Genomic DNA, 19837 nt, shown 5'->3' with positions numbered 1-19837 from the left:
AGTGTGGCCGGAATCGCTTCAGTGTACGTTCCGTGGAGAGGACTGTCCTCTTTTTTTTTTTTTTTCTACCAATCATAATTACTGAATGAGAGTTTGTAAAAAAACAGGGGTCATATATTTAAATATTGGTATTTGTATTGAATACTAGCTCAAAAGATCGATGGATTCCGGCAAAGGTTATCGTGTGGCCGTAGGCTTCCACGTTCACGAGCTGTCAAAACCATCACTATGTGGGATTTATGCCTGATGAGAACAGATCCAGTAACGAAGTAATTGTATGCCTCCAGACTTTTAGACACTTTCAAACTTTTCTGTGTAAATCGCTACGACTTACTCACCAGATACATGTGTATATCCAGTTGTCCAAGAAAAGCGGAAGCAAAATAACAGTCCAATTTCTTATCGGCAAAAACATCGACTTTGGCATTAAATAGGGGTCCTCTATGCCAAGTTTATCTAATTTTTCCACGTACCTTCATTTAATTTCACCTTCTAAATGTCTAACAGTATCAACAATACTCTGGGTATTGTGCTATAAGACATTTTTGTGTCGTCTCGGACCAATTTAGCATTGAACAATGCTTTGCTAGACTGGCAACATGGCCACATGATTCACATGATTTCGGTGACGTAGGTGCACGAGCTCTGTACAATTCACTTAAACGTACCCTGAAACACAAGGCATTTCATTTTAAGTTTTCATTCTATCATCGCTGCATTGAAACAACAAAATTCCATATGCCCTCTTCCACATAAAAAACACACCATACAATCATCAGCAACCATAGCAAACACACAGAATATGACATTGAAGCGCTTCAGTAAAAATTTATAAAAGTGAAATAATCTTTGTATTCAGATAACACAAGCAATAGAAAGGCACGTTTAAAAAAAAAAAAAAACAACAGTTGTGTCATCTGCAAACTTAATAAAGATTCCTTCCCCCGTCACATGTAATGTGCCGGTGACTACGATGTATGTTGGTGATTCAGAGAGTGATTGGCTTTTGGAAAAAAGTATCCATTGGTGTGCAATCTAATTGACCTGTATCGGCTCACTGAGGGCAAAAGAGTGAAAGGTGATGACTTGGTTGACAAGTGTCTGTATTGATGTTCTTGGCTCTAATGTGATAACTGTTGGCAATGTCCTGTAATGGTAGAAGAGAAAAGCTAATACTGATAGAGATGAAAATGGACTTTTGTGAAAATTCCTGAAAATACAAATGCAAGCACTACGGGGGTCCGGGGGCATCCCCCCCGGGGAATTCTTGAAAAAATGGATGGCTGTGGTGCATTCTGGCGATATCTGTGAACAAAATTTGGACCAAAATTTAAAGTAAAATTTAGAAGTCCTGACCGGAAAAAAAAAAAAAAAAAAAAAAAAAATGGGCAGAAGTTCCGCAAAGGGCCAAGCCCAGAGTTTTTTGCCCCCCATTCCCCTATCACTGGATAGCACAAAATCACATTTGTCATTAAAATATGCTTAAAATATGCCACCTTATGTCAAGACAAATGAATTAAGTGAACTATTCAGGAAAAAAACATCTAAAATTGTCCTTTTCCCCACGTTATACATATGATAGTATAGAAATAGAATACACATGAAAATATATCCTAGAAATTCTACACCGTACAGCAAAACATGTTAAAGAAGTTGATCTGTAGTAATTACTATTAACGTTTAAGTCTCAAACTTGTTACGTCGCGTTGTACTAATACACTTGACCACATTGCTCACTATCTTGGATATAGATCTAGTAATACTAATAGTATAATCAGTTGCCTTTAATATATATATATAATATATATATATATATATATATATATATATATATATATACACACACACACACATACACACTCACCCACATTTGAAAAATGTACAGGTGTGGTCAGTCATGCTCGCAGATAGAGTTGCGGGTGTGATTAGGGATGGCCTTAAAATAACTTACTGGATTAATATAACATAACTGTAAAATAAAAATAAAATAAATACATAACTAAAACAGAAAACTAAAATTTAAAACTCAGAAATGATAATTTCCAATGTCAACTGATATTGTTAGAACATGATATAAAACGGTATTTAAAAATTTTCATCAATAAAAATTCTTGATCTGACAAACTATCTGAAGAAAAGTTAAATGCACTAGCCTGTCAAGAAATAAACAAAAACTGTCTATACTCTCAATGTTTTGAAATTGTTGAAAGTTTAGTTCAACATAATCAGCGTTCGCGCCTTTATGTGCATGCGCTTGACGTATTGGCCACACCTGAATCAAGTGATGAGGTGGATGATAGTCTAATGTGCCTTTTTTTTTCTGGGGGGGGGGGGCACACGCCATCACACTGCCTTGCGATTGACGCAACGAGCACCCTGGTGTAGCTGAATTTCCTTTGACAGGCTCATGATATTGATGACTTTCGACGTAAATCCGCTCGCATTACGTGAAGCAGCTCTGAACATGCGCTTTCATACATGCTTCGTACATGCTCAGTACGGTTAAGTTGCATTTCCTGTTTCCGGGTGAATACCGGTTGATTTGGAGCAGGTTCGTTTAGTTAACACGTAAAATAAACACGTAAATTAATGTCAAGACCACACAAAATAAGCGACGTCTTGAGAGAATGCGAGGGGAGGGGCGTTACTGTTACTCGTGTTAGTGCCTCAACATGGCTACGCTCGTGAAAGCAAAACAACGAACTCAAACGCATGTTCGGTCAATGTCGTCAACTAATATCCAGATTAATTTTAGGCAATTTTCTGGAGCCATCTTCATGAAAATTTAAAAATCTGATATTCCGTGAAAATCCGGAGGACTTTCATCACTGTAATGACTTTTTCTGCAGTTCTTACAACTCTCTGCAGTTTTTTTTTTTTTTTTTTTTTTTTATCCCCAACATAGCAGCCTGTAGGAATGGTGGAACAGCTGGAGAGCATTGGCCTCACAGTTCTGAAGACCAGGGTTAAAATCCCGGCCCCGCCTGTGTGGAGTTTGCATGTTCTCCGCGTGCTTGCTTGGATTTTCGACGGGCCTTCCAGTTTCCTCCCACATCCAAAAAACATGCAACATTAATTGGACAGTCTTCTTCTGGTCCCCGACCTGGTGGCAGCGAAAACAAGGAGGCTCCTGCAAACACGATTGAACAATAAATAAATCCTGCTGAATTTGGACTGAGTGTTGTGAATACTCGACGTGGGACTCTCCTGGTAACGACTTCAGTGGACTAAGAATCAACATCTGTGAAGTCTTAGTACCCAATTTGGATCCATATTCATTCACATTTGAAGCAACGTGATTGCTGTTGAAGAAGCACCGAACATGAGTCACTGCATAATCTTGTTCAACAAACACAATTTGTACAACGAGGATCGTGAGGACAACTCAACCTGCAACTACCGGAGTGAGAGCCATTGGTCTGAATCTCTTTCATCCCTATATCCTTTAAATCTACATATCCTGTACATTTTTCATACTCGAACCTTCTTACCCACATACCCTTTTAACTTAAACTTTAACAGTCTAGGTAGTATGTGAATTGTGTTACTTATGTGCTGACTTTGTTTTTTGACTGCTTCTATTTGGACTTTAACATAGATTAGGTTGTATGTGAATTGTGTACCTTATGTGTTGACTTTGTTTATTTGATTTCTTTTTTTAATATCTGCAGCCTTTCGGGGAACACAATATAGTGTGACCTGTAGGCCGGTCCCAAGCCCGGATAAATGTAGAGGGTTGCGTCAGGAAGGGCATCCGGTGTAAAACTGTGCCAAACATATATGAGCGTTCATCAAATGAAATCGATAATGGATAGGTCGTGGCATGGGATAAATATGTCCGCTCCCGGCACTGTTAATCTGGAAGATGTAGGTAGAAATCCAGATAATGTAGCTTGAAGGCAAAAGAGAGGAGGAAAGCGGCAGAAGAGGAATGCACAGACCCTAAAGCTGTTTAAAGGGACATTGAATGTTGGGACTATGACAGGAAAAGGTCAGGAGTTATTTGACATGGTGATTAGAAGAAAGGTTGATATATTGTGCATCCAGAAAAGCAAGTGGAGAGAGTCAGGCTAGAAGTTTGGGAGCAGGGTTTAAATTATTTTACCATGGAGTAGATGGGAAGAGAAATGGAATAGGGGTTATTCTAAAGGAAGAGCTGGATCAGAATGTATTGGAGGTGGGAAGAGTATCAGATCAAGTGATGAGGGTAAAATTTGAAATTGAGGGTATTATGTGTAATGTGATTAGCGAGTTGGATGTGACCTCGAGTTGAAAGAAATTCTGGAAGGAACTAGACAAAGTAGTCCTGAGTATCCCAGTCAGACAGAGAGTTGTGATTGGTGCAGATTTCAATAGACATGTTGGGGAAGGAAACAGGTGTGAAGAAGACGTGATGGGTAAGTACGGCATCCAGCAAAGGAACCTTGAGGGTCAGATGGTGGTGGTTCGCAAAAAGGATGGAATTGTCAGTAGTGAACACTTATTTCCAGAAGAGACAGGAACATAGAATGACCTACAAGAGCGGAGCTAGAGGCACGCAGGTGGATTATATTTTGTGCAGACAATGTAATTTGAAGGTTACTGACTGTAAGGTAGTGGTGGGTGAGAGTGTAGCTTGACAGCATAGGATGATGGTGTGTAGGATGACTGGTAGCGGGTAGGAAGATTAAGAAAGCAAAGGTCAAGCAGAGAATTAGGTGGTGGAAGTTGAGAGAGGAAGAATGTTGTGTGGTCTTTCGATAAAGAGGTGAGACAGACTCTAGATGGACAGGAAATGCTCCCAGAAGACTGGAATACTACTGCCAAGGTTTTCAGAGAGGCAGGGAGGAGAGTACTTGGGCTGTCTTCTGGTAGGAAAGGGGAGAAGGAAGCTTGGTGGTGGAACCCAAAAATACAGGAAGTCATTTAAGGAAAGAGATTAGCGAAGAAGTGGGACACGGAGAGGACTGAGGAGAGGCGAAAGGAGTACATTGAGATCGAGGCAAAGGTAAAGGTGTCGAAAGCTAAACAAGAGGCATATGACGACATGTACACCAGGTTGGATAGAATACGACAACGTGTCATCTTTTTCCATCTAAGCCTATCTCCTGCATCTTCCTCTCTAACACGGACTGCCCTCATGTCTTTCCTGCTAACATCCATCAACCTTTTCTTTGGTCTTTCTCTCCCTCTTTTGCCTGGTAGCTCCACCCTCAGCACCCTCCTGTCAATATACTCACTCTCTCGCTCTGGACATGTCCAAACCATCGAAGTCTGGTCTCTCGAACCTTGTCTCCAAAACATCCAACTTTGGCTGTCCCTCTAATGAGCTCTTTTCTAATCCTATCCAACCTGCTCACTCCAAGTGAGAACTTCAACATCCTCCTTTCTGTCACCTCCAGTTCTGCTTCCTGTTGTTTCTTCAGTGCCACCATCTCAAATTCCTACATCATGGCCGGCCTCACCACTGTTTTATAAACTTCGCCCTTCATCCTAGCAGAGACTCTTCTGTCACATAACACACCAGACACCTTCCGCCATCTGTTCCAACCTGCTTGGAAACCGTTTCTTCACTTCCTTACCACACTCACCATTGGTCTGGATTGTTGACCCCAAGTACTGTATTTTACGCAATATAAGGCGCACCTAAAAGCCTTTAAGTTTCTCAAAAGCCGAATGTGCACCTTATAATCCGGTGTGCCTGGTATATGGATCAATATTGAGCCTTTAATGCAGCTCCATCTAATGGATGAATAACGTAACCCCAGCCTTTACTGTAGCGTCTATTCTATGCACCTTACAATACGGTGCGCCTTATAATGTGGTGTGTCTTAAGTATGAAAAAAGTTATGAAATTGGCCATTCATTGAAGGTGCACCTTATAATGCGGTGCGCCTTAGAGTTCGGAAAATGCGGTGTTTGAAGTCGTCCACCCTCGTTATCTCGTCTCCCTGGAGCCTCACTCTTCCCCTTCCACCCTTCTCATTCACGCACATATATTCTGTTTTACTTCAACTAATCTTCATTCCTCTGCTTTCTAGTGCATGCCTCTATCTTTCTAATTGTTCCTCTACCTGCTCCCTGCTTTTATCTGTCAGACCACACCAATCAGGAAGGGGCTCAGAGCTGATCCCTGATGCAGTCTCTACCCTAAATTTTTCTGTTACACCGACTTCATATACTATACTCATATGTAGTGTCGGTACAACTGGGAATTTAAGCACATTAAAAATAATAATAATTATATTATTATTATTATATATGTATGTGAAAAATGTCCAAAATATTTAAAACACTCAACAAATGTAGTCCCTCAAGTGTGGGAACAGCTTTTCCAACCACTCAGGACCCACCCGCCCCATCGGATCCCTGTCAATGAGTGTAAGTGGAAAGAAAGCAGTGAACATGAATCTTAGAAGAACACTGCTGTGTCCATTAGCCAAGCCACAACGGGAATTCTAACACAAATCTGATCACCCTTATTATCTTATCTGTCACGATCTGATACATTCTTTGACTACCCAAACCGATCTCTCGGACCTTCTTGATGGCCATCGATCTCATTGCCCTCTCAGCGAGTCCCCATTGCCTCAACAACAGTCAACGGCAGATGGGGCCTCAAGGGCAGATCCTTGTTTTTTTGTTTTCTGGGTGGCAGGATCTATGTGCTCAAAAGCATTTTGCTGAGAATGTGTAAAGCTTGCAATTATGATTCATTCTTGCTTGCTAAACTTCATTTGCATTGCAGACAAGCTAAGGTCACAAAAAGAAGCCTTGGGAGAGTCTCCTGATAAGAGATGATAAGTAAGCGATGAGTGATGGGCGAATAATTATAGAAATTACGTCGGGATAGCACATTACACTACACATCTATTGTAACTGCAAGCTGCTTCAATATGCAGCACTGTTTTTGTCAATGATACAGGAACGTTAGTTTAAAAAGGAGGAACAACATACAACAGTGATAATGTGCAGTTCTCATTTGCAAAAATGCTAAAGAAAAGAAAAAAAAGGCTGAAAGTTATAGATATAATGTCAGGCATCTATGCCTCTTAAAATGTTGACTTAAAAATAGGTTGACAGAATTTCTTCCTCAAAGCTTTGTTGGGATCAAGACAAAATAAAAAGTTCCAGTGGACCCAATATTTTTGTTTATCTGAACAAATACAAAGGTAGTGCTCCATTGCTTACATGATCACGCCAACCTTCCCAAAATTATGAGTGATGAGGAATGACAATCAGCCGGGGTTCCTGATCTAATGTTAATACCAATGCCTGAGAGGATGTTATGTGAGGTCATGTGACTTTCTTTTGTTCGATTGGCAAACTGGACTTAAACATCACTAGCGCTTAAATAAGATGGGCGCAAAAAGTACCCGATGCGGAAGTTGTCGTCTTGCACCAAAAATATATCATGAAAAACAATGACTGATGAACAAAAGTAGAAATTTAGCTCATTGTAATGGAGTAAAAGTACAGTTTCAGATAGATGCCAGTGTTCAAAGAGTACGAAACAGCCTATGAGGACAGCTACACGATGGCGATCCCACCAAACGGGGAATTTCTGCGTGTATTGTTGGCTTGCACAAGGTAGCAATAAAAGTACAGAACCAAGGTATTTTGAAGTTAAAAATAGTACAGCACCAGTTTTTTAACATACCAGCGTTAAAAACAGATATGCAAACACACAAAAGTGCTGTAATTGTGTCTTAAAGACCAGTACAAAGAAAGCTGACGGTTAGCCAATGACTGCCTGTCTGACGAAAAGTTTGGAGGAAGGCTTGTGTGTCTCTCAGTGTAATGGTGTGTCTGCTTGACTATGTGTGAGGCAGCGTGAGGGATGAATGGCAAGGTACTGAACTGCTGCGGAGAAACAAGATGCAAGAGTCATCAACTTGCTGTTTGTGATACAGGTATTTTTAATATGCATTAGCATCAGCACGTTCGAATGCATAAGCAGTGCTTGACAATAACCTTTGCAATAGTAGCACTGGGGCGACCAACTTTTTCAATTGGTTCCTCTTTGAGGGCCTGCACCAGCATCTTTTCCAGTAATCCTTCTTTCTTTGCATCACCTCTTACTGACCAGAGCCTCAAAGCTGTTGACCTCATTGCACAACTATCTCTGGATTCGACTCAACTGGTTAATGGTTCATCAGATTTCATAAATACTCATGACATAAAAAAAGTCATCGTCCCATGCCACCTTGCTTTTTCTAAAATGTATACAGTTAAACTTTAAAAGCAAAACAGCAGTTTTAAAAGTGTTTTTTTGGATCATATAAAGTAGACGCATTGAAAGAGGGAGATGAGAATTTTTGGGTGAAAAAACGTTGTTGGCACATATTAACTGTTTTTGACAGAAGGCCAAATAGCAAGCCAAGGCACCTTCTTTGGTCATTCAATTAAAATTCTGTGAGCAGAGGCAGGGCTACAGACTTACAACACAATTGGAGAAGGGAGTGAAAAATAGGAGTGGATCAGGCAAAGTAGAAGAGGGAAGGGGAAAAACTCCAATCAAATGTATGAAAAAAATGTTTTCCATGTCTGCCTTGTTTGTTCCTTGACCTCTCCTCCAGAAGACATCTTTTATGTATCTGCTGATCTTGAAGGTTTTACAAGAGAATGAAAAAGGATGCAGCCAATACCCATCCACAGATTTGTGACGAGATTAAGCTTGGCTTCACAGACCTTTGTACCACTTTGGTGAAATTCATCACGTTGTATGTGTTGAAAAGTGGTTCGGGAATGGAAACTCTTCTGTGAATAATTAAGCAAGGCTAAGGTTTAATGAGTCAATACAAATTTAGACAACCATGGACAGCACTTTCTTCCTCAAACTCTTAAAGCCATTAATATAGAAATCTAACTTGTGCAACTTATGTCTCCCCTTTTTACCAGCTCTCACACACACAGACCTTTCCTTACCAGGAGCCGTCACTCTGATGCTCGCCTGCTATGCATAATAATGCAAGCGCTGACATTTAAGAGTGCAGAGAGGACACGATGACAAATCCACATGATACCTCTACCACTGCCCCACGAGGAAGCCAAAAAGTGGGTTTCAGCCAGGACACTGCACCTCTATATTGGAACAACCGATGACTACCTTATGTAAAGTCAGACTTAGATAGTCCTTGATATTTCATTATGATAATAAGACGCAAATTCAGCTTTGGTGCCAGCTGCCATTTACTCAAATTAACCTCCTACAATATGCTACTGAACTTGGGTCAAATCTCTGCAGGCACTTAATGTTCCTGTGTTCTCATCCATTCCACAGGGTTCACACCCAGTTAATGTGGCGTTACAGAGGCGGCTGATATTGCTGGTATACTGATACTATCAGTGATGGATGAAAGGCTGGGACTACGGTAGCTGTACCTGTCCTTGACGCTCACTGTACAACTGTGGATTATAAAACATGGGCAGTGAAGTTTAAAGTGCCACTGACATCCCTATATACATCGTAAAATATATATTATGAAAATTACATATAATATTATTCACTTCAATGTCGATACGAAAAAATATGAGCAGAGCGCATGTAATTCATGCACAAAGTTGGGGAAGTCTCACTTGACATCGAAGTGGTAGACATATTGCCAGCTTCGTCATTTACAGATGTCACACTGGGAAAGTCGCCATTGAGAAGACGCTGTGCCACCTGCATAGGGAGACGAACAACAGAGATTTTCAGATTTTTCTGACGCCCCTTCTAACATGGAAGCTCTTGTCGAAGAAGAAAACATCTCACTATCGAGTGAAGTGACCGAGCCAATATTACTCTATTGTTTCGAGCCATATTTAGATGATATGCGGATCACTTCTAACTAACAACAGACTCCCCGACAGTATGTATGACAGTATGTAGCGTACTCAGCCACGATGATTCATCGCGGCCCAGCTGCGAGCGTTGTCGTTGCTCGCTGAAAGAAGGATTACGTCGTCCTCCCAAACTATTTTTTTAATAGCTCTATACAAGCCTACCTGTCATTTGAAACCCACAAAGCTCTCGTCCTTTGCACCTGTGCAATCCATTTTTCACGATGAACCGGGTGTTTTGGAAAAGTGTGAAGAGTGACTCCTTCCTCCCTTCAAGCAATATCCTGCAATAAAACGAGATGGCATTTTGGCTAACATGCAGGAAAAACAGCTACTTCCGCGCTGGTAAAACAGGTATAAACACACGAAACCACCAGTGTGGGCTCCTTGAAAACGTCACTTCCTGCTTCTTCTTCAAAGTGAATGCCTCAAGAGGATTTTCATGGCGGGTGATACAAATGAGGTTAGACTTGAGTCCCCTTGGACCATGATGTCCGCAGATATCGTGATATGCAGTTAAAGCAGGGAGCAGGTGGAGGAACAATTAGAAAGCTGGAGGCATGCACTGGAAAGAAGAGGAATGAAGATTAATTGAAGTAAAACAGAATACATGTGCGTGAATGAAACGGGTGGAGGGGGAAGTGTAAGGCTCCAGGGAGAAGAGATAGCGAGGGTGGACAAATTCAAATACTTGGTCAATAATCCAGAGCAATGGTGAGTGTGGTAAGGAAGTGAAGAAACTGGTCCAAGCAGGTTGGAACAGATAGGAGAAGGTGTCTGGTGTCTTATGTGACAGAATAGTCTCTGCTAGGATGAAGGACAAAGTTTATAAAACAGTCGTGAGACCAGCCATGATGTACAGATTAGAGGACGGTGGCACTGACGAGACAACAGGAAGCAGAGCTGGATGTGGCAGAAATGAAGATGTTGGAGTTCTCCCTAGGAGGGAGCAGGTTGGATAGGATTAGAAATGAGCTCATTAGAGGGAGAGCCAAAGTTGGATGTTTTGGAGACTACGTTTGAGAGAGCGATGGTTTGGACATGTCCAGAGGCGAGAGAGTGAGAATAATGGTAGAAAGGTGCTGAGGATGGAACTGCCAGGCAAAAGAGGGAGAGGAAGACCAAAGAGAAGGTTGACGGATGTTGTGAGGGAGGACATGAGGGCAGTTGGTGTAAGAGAGGAAGGTGTAGGAGATAGAACTACGTGGAAAAAGAGGAAACACTGTGGCAAATCCTAATGGGACAAGCTGATAGGAAAAGAAGAAGAAGACTGAAACAGTATATGAGCTCAAGTATAGTATTTGCTTCATATCTCGGCATACAAATATTAGTCTGTCACAACTTAGATTACAGTAGTCTCTGGATGCCACCTGACAACCTGCAAGGCTATCAAGAGCCAATATGGATTGGTTATTCAGTGAAAGATAAAAAATATATTTATAGAAACAGGACTTGTGATATTTGAATTAGGGACTTTGGAGGTTCTCTCTAGGAGTGGGCAGGTTGGATAGTATTAAAAATGAGCTCATTCGAGGGACAGCCAAAGTTGGATGTTTTGGAGACAGTGTTCGAGAGAGCAGACTTCGATGGTTTGGACATGTCTAGTGGCCAAAGAGTGAATATATTGGTAGAAGGGTGCTGAGGGTGGAGCTGCTAGGCAAAAGATGAGAGGAAGACCAAAGAGAAGGTTGATGGATGTTGTGAGGGAGGACATGAAGACTGTGGGTGTTAGAGACGAAGATGCACGAGATAGGCTTAGATGGAAAAAGATGCCACGCTGTGGCGACCCCTAACGGGATAAACTGAAAGGAAAAGAAGAACATACAAAAATCCATATACGACAACATCATGACGCGTGGTGAAAAAATTGATGGGTCCATTCCGACTGCCTTTTTGTCCATTAAAAACATACCAAAAAACATGCTTTATGTATTAGTAGCCCTTTAACTTGCAAAATACAATATGTCCCATGATGGATTTTTTTTTTGTTGTTCTTTACTCTTAGCCCATTTCACAACATTATGTCATATGGCTGACTAAAGAAATGCATATAACAATAAAAATAATGTTACAGTCTATAATGGTGAAGTACCAAAGGCCTGTTCTATGTTTGCAGGCCAGAAAATATGACTTGAACTGTGTAAGAGGCGAAATGTAATTTCTGTTCTTCAAATACTTTCAGTCAAAATAATTAGTGTCTAGTTTCGGTGAAATAATTTTAGCTAAGTTTTAATTATGTAGCATCAATAATTCACAAATTTTTATTATATGTATGCTGTGGATGATGAGTATATTGCATTCTGTGGTTTTTAAAATGAGAATTTGAGGTTTGCTACATAGTTGATACGTTGGGATGACGTAATGAACCGGAAGAAGAACTAAGGTTAGATGGATAGTGGAAATATGGACGGTGAGGCGAAATTGTTTTTTCACCATCATCACTTGCCAATCATCATCATTTTCTTTCTATTTGTTTATTGACCTGGATTTGCTGTGCTTTATTGGATGCAGGATTGAATTCGAGTAATCCGTTTTCTTTGACCAAAACACCTACATCATGGATTATTATTTTCCCTTTTTTTTGTGCATGTAAAGAAGGAATGATGGGTCAAGATTAGCTATATTATTAACTACAAACTGGGTGAATCATTAACTTACTGAATGTACATCACGATTTGGGCAATCACATTCATGAAAGCCAAAATAGTAGAGAAAAAAAGCCTAAGAAACACCATACACTATAGAGCTCATGCACGTGATGTCACAATTTTCACGGCGCCATATTGCTGGTCAAACAGAGCTGCTCGACAGTGTGGGGGACATTGAACCGAAGCAGAATATATGTATTTTCATGTCGTCTCCAACCAATTTAGCATTGAACAATGCTTTGCTTGACCGGCAATATGGCCAGTCATGTGATTTCGGTGACGTAGGTGCACAAGGTCTATAGGCAAACTTGTGATGCAAAGCAAGAGCTTTAAACAACCCCACTTTAGTAGTAGTAGTATCCAAGAACATTTACCAATAGTTTGAAAAAAAAAAAAAATAAATAAATAAAGGTACAGCATTATTGATGTTAGATGTTTAGAAAGCTCCTACCGCAACTATTCTGGATAATCACATAGAAAACAAGGCTATTGCTCTCTGACGGTGTCAATGTCTGTGGACAGCTGAACTAACTAAGTATTTACCATCACGGCAGGGATCAGTTGAGCACTGAAAAGTTACAAAGGCTGAATGAATATCTCCCAGACAGGGAACAATAAATGACTGTGAGGCAGACCTATTTTTCTATATCAATAAGAATAGGAAACATTAAGGTCAAACACAACTAATTCAAGCTGGTGTCTGTAAATTTGAAAAGTACCAGAAAACAAATCCACAAAAACTGTACTCATCTTATGGCTGTGTTGTGATCAATAAATGGATAAAATGTCCCTGTGGTAATTTCACAGAATATTGTGTAGTATGGCACTGCATTATATCAGAAAGTTTAATTCATCCAGACAATGTTTTTTTTTTTTTTTTTTTAAACCGGAATGTTCGGCAATTATACTTACCACTTTTTAAAATACATAACACGCACGCCACCAAAATACTTGATTCAATTAACTGATGTTGGTTATTTAATCGATGGCGAGAGAAAATGTGGTTGGATGTGTTCCCTTCTAGTTTATATAAGAAAATGCCAGAATCAGCTTTATCATGGAAGTGAAAAAGAGACATCAAGTGAAGGTGGAAGTAATCAATCATATAATGACTCTATAGTATCTCATAATAATATAGTATCTCATACAATTAAAGTATATCTGCATAAAGTGAATCCCGTGTGTACAAGACAGTACATAGTGTAGAATAAAAAAATTTGACCCAAGGAAAAAAAAAAAAACGGCAGCCGTCATGGACCCATGCGTTTTTTTGCCACAAAAGATGATTTGGACTTATACAGCTTTTTATAACGCCCTCCATGAAAATCCTCTTGAGGGATTTGTTTTCAAGAAAAAGCAGGAAGTGACATACATGGCAGGACCACTTCAAGTGGACTCGTTTGTTTCTATTAGTTTTACCTCTCGGAAAGTAGCTGGTTGTTCCTTCGCGTCAGCCAAAATGCCGGCTTGTTGCATTGCTGGACATTGCTTGAACACTCGGGAGGATGGATTTACCCTTCATAAGTTTGAAAGAGACCCGGTTCGTTGTGAAAAATGGATTGCAAGGGTGCAAAGGACGGGAGCTTCGTGGGTTCCAAATGACAGGTAGGTGTGTATACAGCTACTAAAAAAAAAAAGAAAAAAAAATAGTTGGGGGGGGGCATAATCCATGAATCAGGATTGCTAAATGTGTCAATGTGCGCATCGGAAGGCTTCCATGCAACAGCCGCTGAAGGAAGGCCTCCCCAAGCCTAGTGGATCAGTACTGGCCTTGTCGACAAGGCCAAGCCGGCCGCCGGCTTTGTCGGCCGGGGTGGTTTGTCGCCGCGGTGACTGATGTCCGCCGCAAAGTGGGCGTTTATCACCGCTGGAGGTGGATAGGGTGGGGAGGTGGTTTGGCCGTGATCCGCATGTTATCTAAATATGGCTCCAAACACTAGGGTAATATTGCCCTAGACACTTGACTCAATTGTGAGACATTCTCTTCTTCGAAAAGACCTTCGGTGTCTGAAGGGGCGTGTCCTCCAGTAGGGGCCACAGCATGTTTTCAATGGCGAATGTCCGGCGTGACGTCACGGGATGCAGCCAATATGGCGACCACTTGGATGTTGAATTAGACTAACGCAACTTTGCGCATGGATGACGGGCTCTCCTCTCATATTTATTTTTTCGTGTAGACATTGAAGTGAATAATAGAGTATTTTCCATTTCAATATCTATTTTAGAACGTTTATAGGGATGACACTAGACCTTTAAGAGTACAATAAGGCAAAATAAATACTTTCTTCAAACAGAAAAATTTGTTTACAAAGCTCAAGTACATGTTGATGTACAAATTTAAGATCATTAAAGTTGGTAAATTTCTTTGTTCTTTCTTTTTTGGGTCATCCAACTTTAGCCAGGCTCATCTCCACCTGTACCTGATGTCATTTTAAAGCTCTTGCACATGAATAGCATCCTCTTCTTTAAGCACTCATTCTGGAAAACAACTGACTAAAACCATTGTTTCATTTCATTTTTTAGTTACTAACTTCAAAGGAAAATCTCAAATGCATCCACCAGGAAAATATTACCGTTAAGTACCCTATTTTTCTTAGTTAGTTAATTCGGTGTTGTGATATAATCCCAAACATCGCTGCATCGCTTTTACTTACAATACATTTAACATTAACATCTGTAAACTGATTACATAAACGTATGTGTGTTTACGAATTAACGAAATATGTACAAGTGAAGAAAGTTTTGTTGTCTTTATGTTACATGTGTTTCACTGGGACAACAACCGGCATTATACATAACACAATTTCAAGTTTCAGCCTCATCACTCGATCGGATATTCTTTTCACCTCCAAGACATTCTTAGCCAACTCTTCCTTTAAAATAACACCAACTACATTTCTCTTCCCATTTAATCCATGGTAAAATGTTTTAAACCATGCCCCTAAACTTCTAACCTTTCCACTTGCTCTCCTGGATACACAATATATCAATCTTTCCCCTAATCATCATGTCAACCAAGTCCTGAGCTTTTCCTGTCATTGCCCCAGAGTTCAAAGTCCCCACACTTAATTGTAGGTTTAGTGTGTTCCTCTTTCTTTTTTGCCAAAGACTCCGCTCTCCTCCTCCCCTTTGTTTTTTACCTATAGCCAGCAAATTTCCACCAGTACCCTGCAGGTTAACGGTGCCACGGTTCCGGTGGGACATGCCCGGAACACCTCACCAGGGAGGTGTCCGAGAGGCATCCCAATCAGATGCCCCAGCCACCTCATCAGGCTCCTCTCAATCCGGAGGAGCAGCGGCTCGCCACCGAGCCCCTTTCAGATGACCGAGCTTCTCACCCTATCTCTAAAGGAGAGCCCAGACACCCTGTGGAGGAAACTCATTTCGGCCGCTTGTATCCGGGATCTCGTTCTTTCAGTCATGACCCACATCTCGTGACCATAAATTAGGGTTGGAACATAGATCAACTGGTAAATTAAAAGCTTCGCCTTTCACTTTAGCTACCTCTTAACCACAACGGACAGATAAAATGTCTGCATCATTGCAAATGCTGCACCTATCCATGTACTTTGTACTCAATCAAGTACTCTGTAAATACTATGGACCTATGTTATACTATTAACCAATTATCGGATGGCCCCATTATTTTCAATGATGTCTGGAATTTTTCCATATATCAAAAGTATTTTTTTTTAAATCTCATGCGGCGCTATCAAAAAATTAATTTACAACTAGGTTAGGCTCAAATGCAGCCACCCCTCCCTCTCCTGCCCTTTCTGTCCCCACCATTGTTTCACCAACGGTATCATCTGATAGGTTAAGCGGTCACACCACGAGTAAGGAACAGAGCCCATCTGAAGCGGAAATTCTCCTCACAAACACACGCTGGAGAGAGAAAAAGTTTTCTAGTGCAGTGAGAAAAGCTCATGTGTCGAAGGTAAAACGCAGAAAACGCTCCCTAAATTTTCATAAACATCCCAATGCTCTATATCTCACAACATAATAATGTTACAGTGATCAGCAGAATAACATAAGGGTGGAGCAAACATTTGCACCAGTTATGCTAGCTTGGAGTATCTCTCAACATGACTGAGAATTACTTGAAAAAAGGCTGCTGATAACATCGATATGGAAACAGTCCAGGATAGCAAAAGCATCTGTGTGAGTGAGAGAATGTGCACACAAAAGAAAATAATTCACTTTTTATTTGAAGGAAGCACGTTAAGGCAGAGGCCGATTTTCTTTTACTGTAACATTAGTTCGCGCTCTGGCTCTAAACCCTCTGCAGACAATGTATTAGCAATGTGGAGAATGTATGCAATGTGGAGACTTGTGGGTGTTTCCATGAAAGTGACATGAAATATTCCAGAGCTCCCAACTAGCACAACAAGGTAATATTAACCTCTGCTAGCTTGGCGTACTGCCAATATGTCTGTGAATCAACTGAAATATTGCTGTTGATGACATTGATGTGGAAACAGTCAGTGATTGTAGAAGCCTGCGTGTCTGAAATTGTGAGAGTAAAAAATTCAATTCAGTCTTGTTTTGTTGCAGGGAAGTATGCTGAGAAGAAGGCTGACTAGTTTTTAGCGTTACCATAGGTCACGGGTCCGGCTCTAAATGGTGACCAGACTCAATGGAAGCATCTATGTTGTGTTGAGTATAGTATCAGTTTGTGTGAAAGACATTAAAACCTCTTCAACTCACAACTACTAACATTGTTTTGAGCTTTCTATTGCTGTTCATGACATTGATGTGGAAACAGTGAGTGATTGTAGAAGCCTGTGTGTGTGACATTGTAATGGAGCATTAGGGATCCTGGCATGTTTGATGGAGATTTTGCCCAGCAGTTAATTTCAGATACAGAAAAATTAAGGCTTTGATGGATTTGTGGATGAGGATTGATAAAAAAAAAAATAACATACACTGATAAATACGTCAATAGAGTACAACCGAACTCACTATTTGCATTGTTAAATACTTCAATAAAGTACAGTTAGTCAATTTTGCTCTCGCTGCCTTTTTAAATAGCATGCATGGATGCTACCATATGTTTTAAGATAGTGAATTGTAACATGACTGGGAAGCTTGAGGCACTCATTGTATGTAAATAGTGTTTGAAGAGGATGCTTTGTGCTAATTATTTCTTTGGTTATTTTTTTTTTTTTTTTTGGTCTGCCGGTTGTAGTGTTTGCTGTGGTGTGATGATTTTGGTTTGATGTGACACCATGATTGTGCATGGCGTTTTGACTGGTCACTTGCCTGCACCTGTTGTTATGTAAGAGAAATTTAAGATTGTTCTTCTCCTTACAAAAATAAAACTCCAATTGTTCCTCACTGCCTCGTGAGAGCCACCGTATGTTTTAAGCTAGCGTATGTTTTAAGCTAGCGTATGTTTTACCAGGCCTGCACCCAATAATACGGTGCGCCTTATGGATGTGTTAAATGCAGAAATAGTAACTGTAAAGGAGACTGCGCCTTTTAATATGGTGTGCCTGATGGTCTCCAAAATACGGTAAGTGCGAGAGAGTAAAATTTAATGATTCAGTGATTTATCTGAACAAAATGGTGGAACACTTTAAATACGTCAATCATGTGGCAGACCGGCTCTGGCCACCGAGGCCTTGAGTATGACAGTGTGGTTTAAAGCATTTGAAAGAAGTGTTTGTATTATTCAAATCTTTTACCCCAACTTTTACTGCAAATGAATATTGGAGTAATACCCCTGTTTGGATCAGCGTACCTGCATGTGCAGGTATTGTCAAACATGAACTACATTAAATCCAAATAGCTCAACCACCTCACAGATGAGACCTTGCTGTAATGTTACAAGATTTAAGTTAAATCTTACACGCGTGATGTTGAGAAGCCTTCCAGTGATGTCCGAAAGCAGAAGTTACATGAAACAGGTAAAATAAACAATTCTGTCATTAGCACATATTTACCAACAAAGTGTCTGGGTTTATAGAATGTTTTTCGGTATATATTTGATATTTTAATTTGTAGCTTGGGTCTGTGGATGTACTATAGTGTATTGTCCATTTTAATAGAAGATACTGCTTTTTACCTTGCACTGACAAACTGAAATGAAAAAGAAGAGGAAAATGCACAGAAATCAAATTTGAATTATTTAAATTTTTTATACTTTACCTTTTCAAAAGGCTGCTGTTTTATTATTCAGGCAGGCAGCGTTTTAATTCCAGGCTGTGATTTATCACACTTGTGCAATTGTATCCTATTCATTTGTGTCTGTTGCAGCCATTAAGGGGGAAAGAAGAGAATTTTGCATTCTTTTGCTCTCTTATTTTCAAAGTACTTACCTTTTCAAAGGCTGCAGTTTTATTTTTATAATTGCAGGCTGCGTTTTATTAATCTGTTCCCCAGAAAAGGGGGAAAAGAGGACTGCATTTTATTAACACCTGGATGTCTGAAATTACATGAGGCATGCTACATTTTATTTTTTGAATCCTTGAAATAATATCCTTCCATTATCCAAGCTGCTTATCCTCACAAGGGTCACAGGAGAGCTGGAGCCTACCCCAGCCAGCTTCGGACAAAAGGAGGACTACACCCTGAACTGGTTGTCAGTCAGTTGCAGGGCAGATATCGTCATTATCACTGAGTGGGAATCGATCCCACGCTGCCCACATTTAATTCAAGCGTGTGTACCACAAGACCATCACTGACTCTAAATAATATATTTTCTTTATTACATTTCATCAATGCAGCCTAACGTAACTCAATAACGGAAGTTCAACTTAAAACACCATGATACAGTGGAGTAGTCACATGGCGCGGCATTCTCTCCAGGATGCACTTCAAGAAAAATAAACATTTAATCTTCGGGGCTCATGATGTCCCTTGGTAATGGGCTTCTTTAGACACTTACAGCATGTGTTGCCTTTATCATAGGACTTATAGAAGGCTTTTTTTTTCAGATCCAATCAGTATTGATTTTTGTTTTTTTGTTCCAATATGGATCCATCAACATTTTGGGTCGCTGACACCTGGCCTTGCACGTCAGAGTCGGCAGCGACCATGGGCCTCAATTTACACCCAACCATCTCCAGGAAAAAAAAAAATCATCTAATCTATATGATTCATGTAAATGGCCTATTGTGACTTCAAAATGACAAATTTCACTGAAAGGCAACGGATTTACATGCTTAAAATATTAAAAAGGGGATAAAATGTGGATCTCGACACCTTTGTGACACTGTCTTCCTGATAACTCACTCACTCCCCACTACTGCCACCTTTGCAACTGTAGTGTAGCCACACAATTACAAATTTACAAATAAAAAAATTTGACACCCATTTAGATGTGCAAAAATAAAGGTAAATGTACAATGTAATGTATTGAAACAAAATGTTCTCATTGCACT

At 40.2% G+C, this 19837-nt stretch overlaps 1 protein-coding gene across 6 annotated transcripts in view; it reads right to left on the bottom strand.

Annotated features, from left to right (window-relative positions):
* Nucleotides 1-19837, bottom strand: part of trim44 (tripartite motif containing 44) — a 119884-nt gene that overhangs the window by 85111 nt on the left and 14936 nt on the right. The window contains exon 5 of one of the 6 annotated variants that reach the window (XM_061821875.1): nt 1929-3130. The exons of the other annotated variants lie outside the window; for them this stretch is intronic. Coding sequence (XP_061677859.1) covers nt 2891-3130 — 240 coding nt within the window. The 3' untranslated portion in view covers nt 1929-2890. Of the gene's footprint in view, nt 1-1928; nt 3131-19837 lie in introns of those variants that run through there. 6 annotated transcript variants of the gene reach the window in all.

Source organism: Syngnathoides biaculeatus, chromosome 6 (assembly GCF_019802595.1).
Source record: "Syngnathoides biaculeatus isolate LvHL_M chromosome 6, ASM1980259v1, whole genome shotgun sequence".
NCBI lineage: Eukaryota > Metazoa > Chordata > Actinopteri > Syngnathiformes > Syngnathidae > Syngnathoides > Syngnathoides biaculeatus.
The sequence above is the reverse complement of the archived record's forward strand: the minus strand, read 5'-3'. Positions and strand labels throughout refer to the sequence as shown.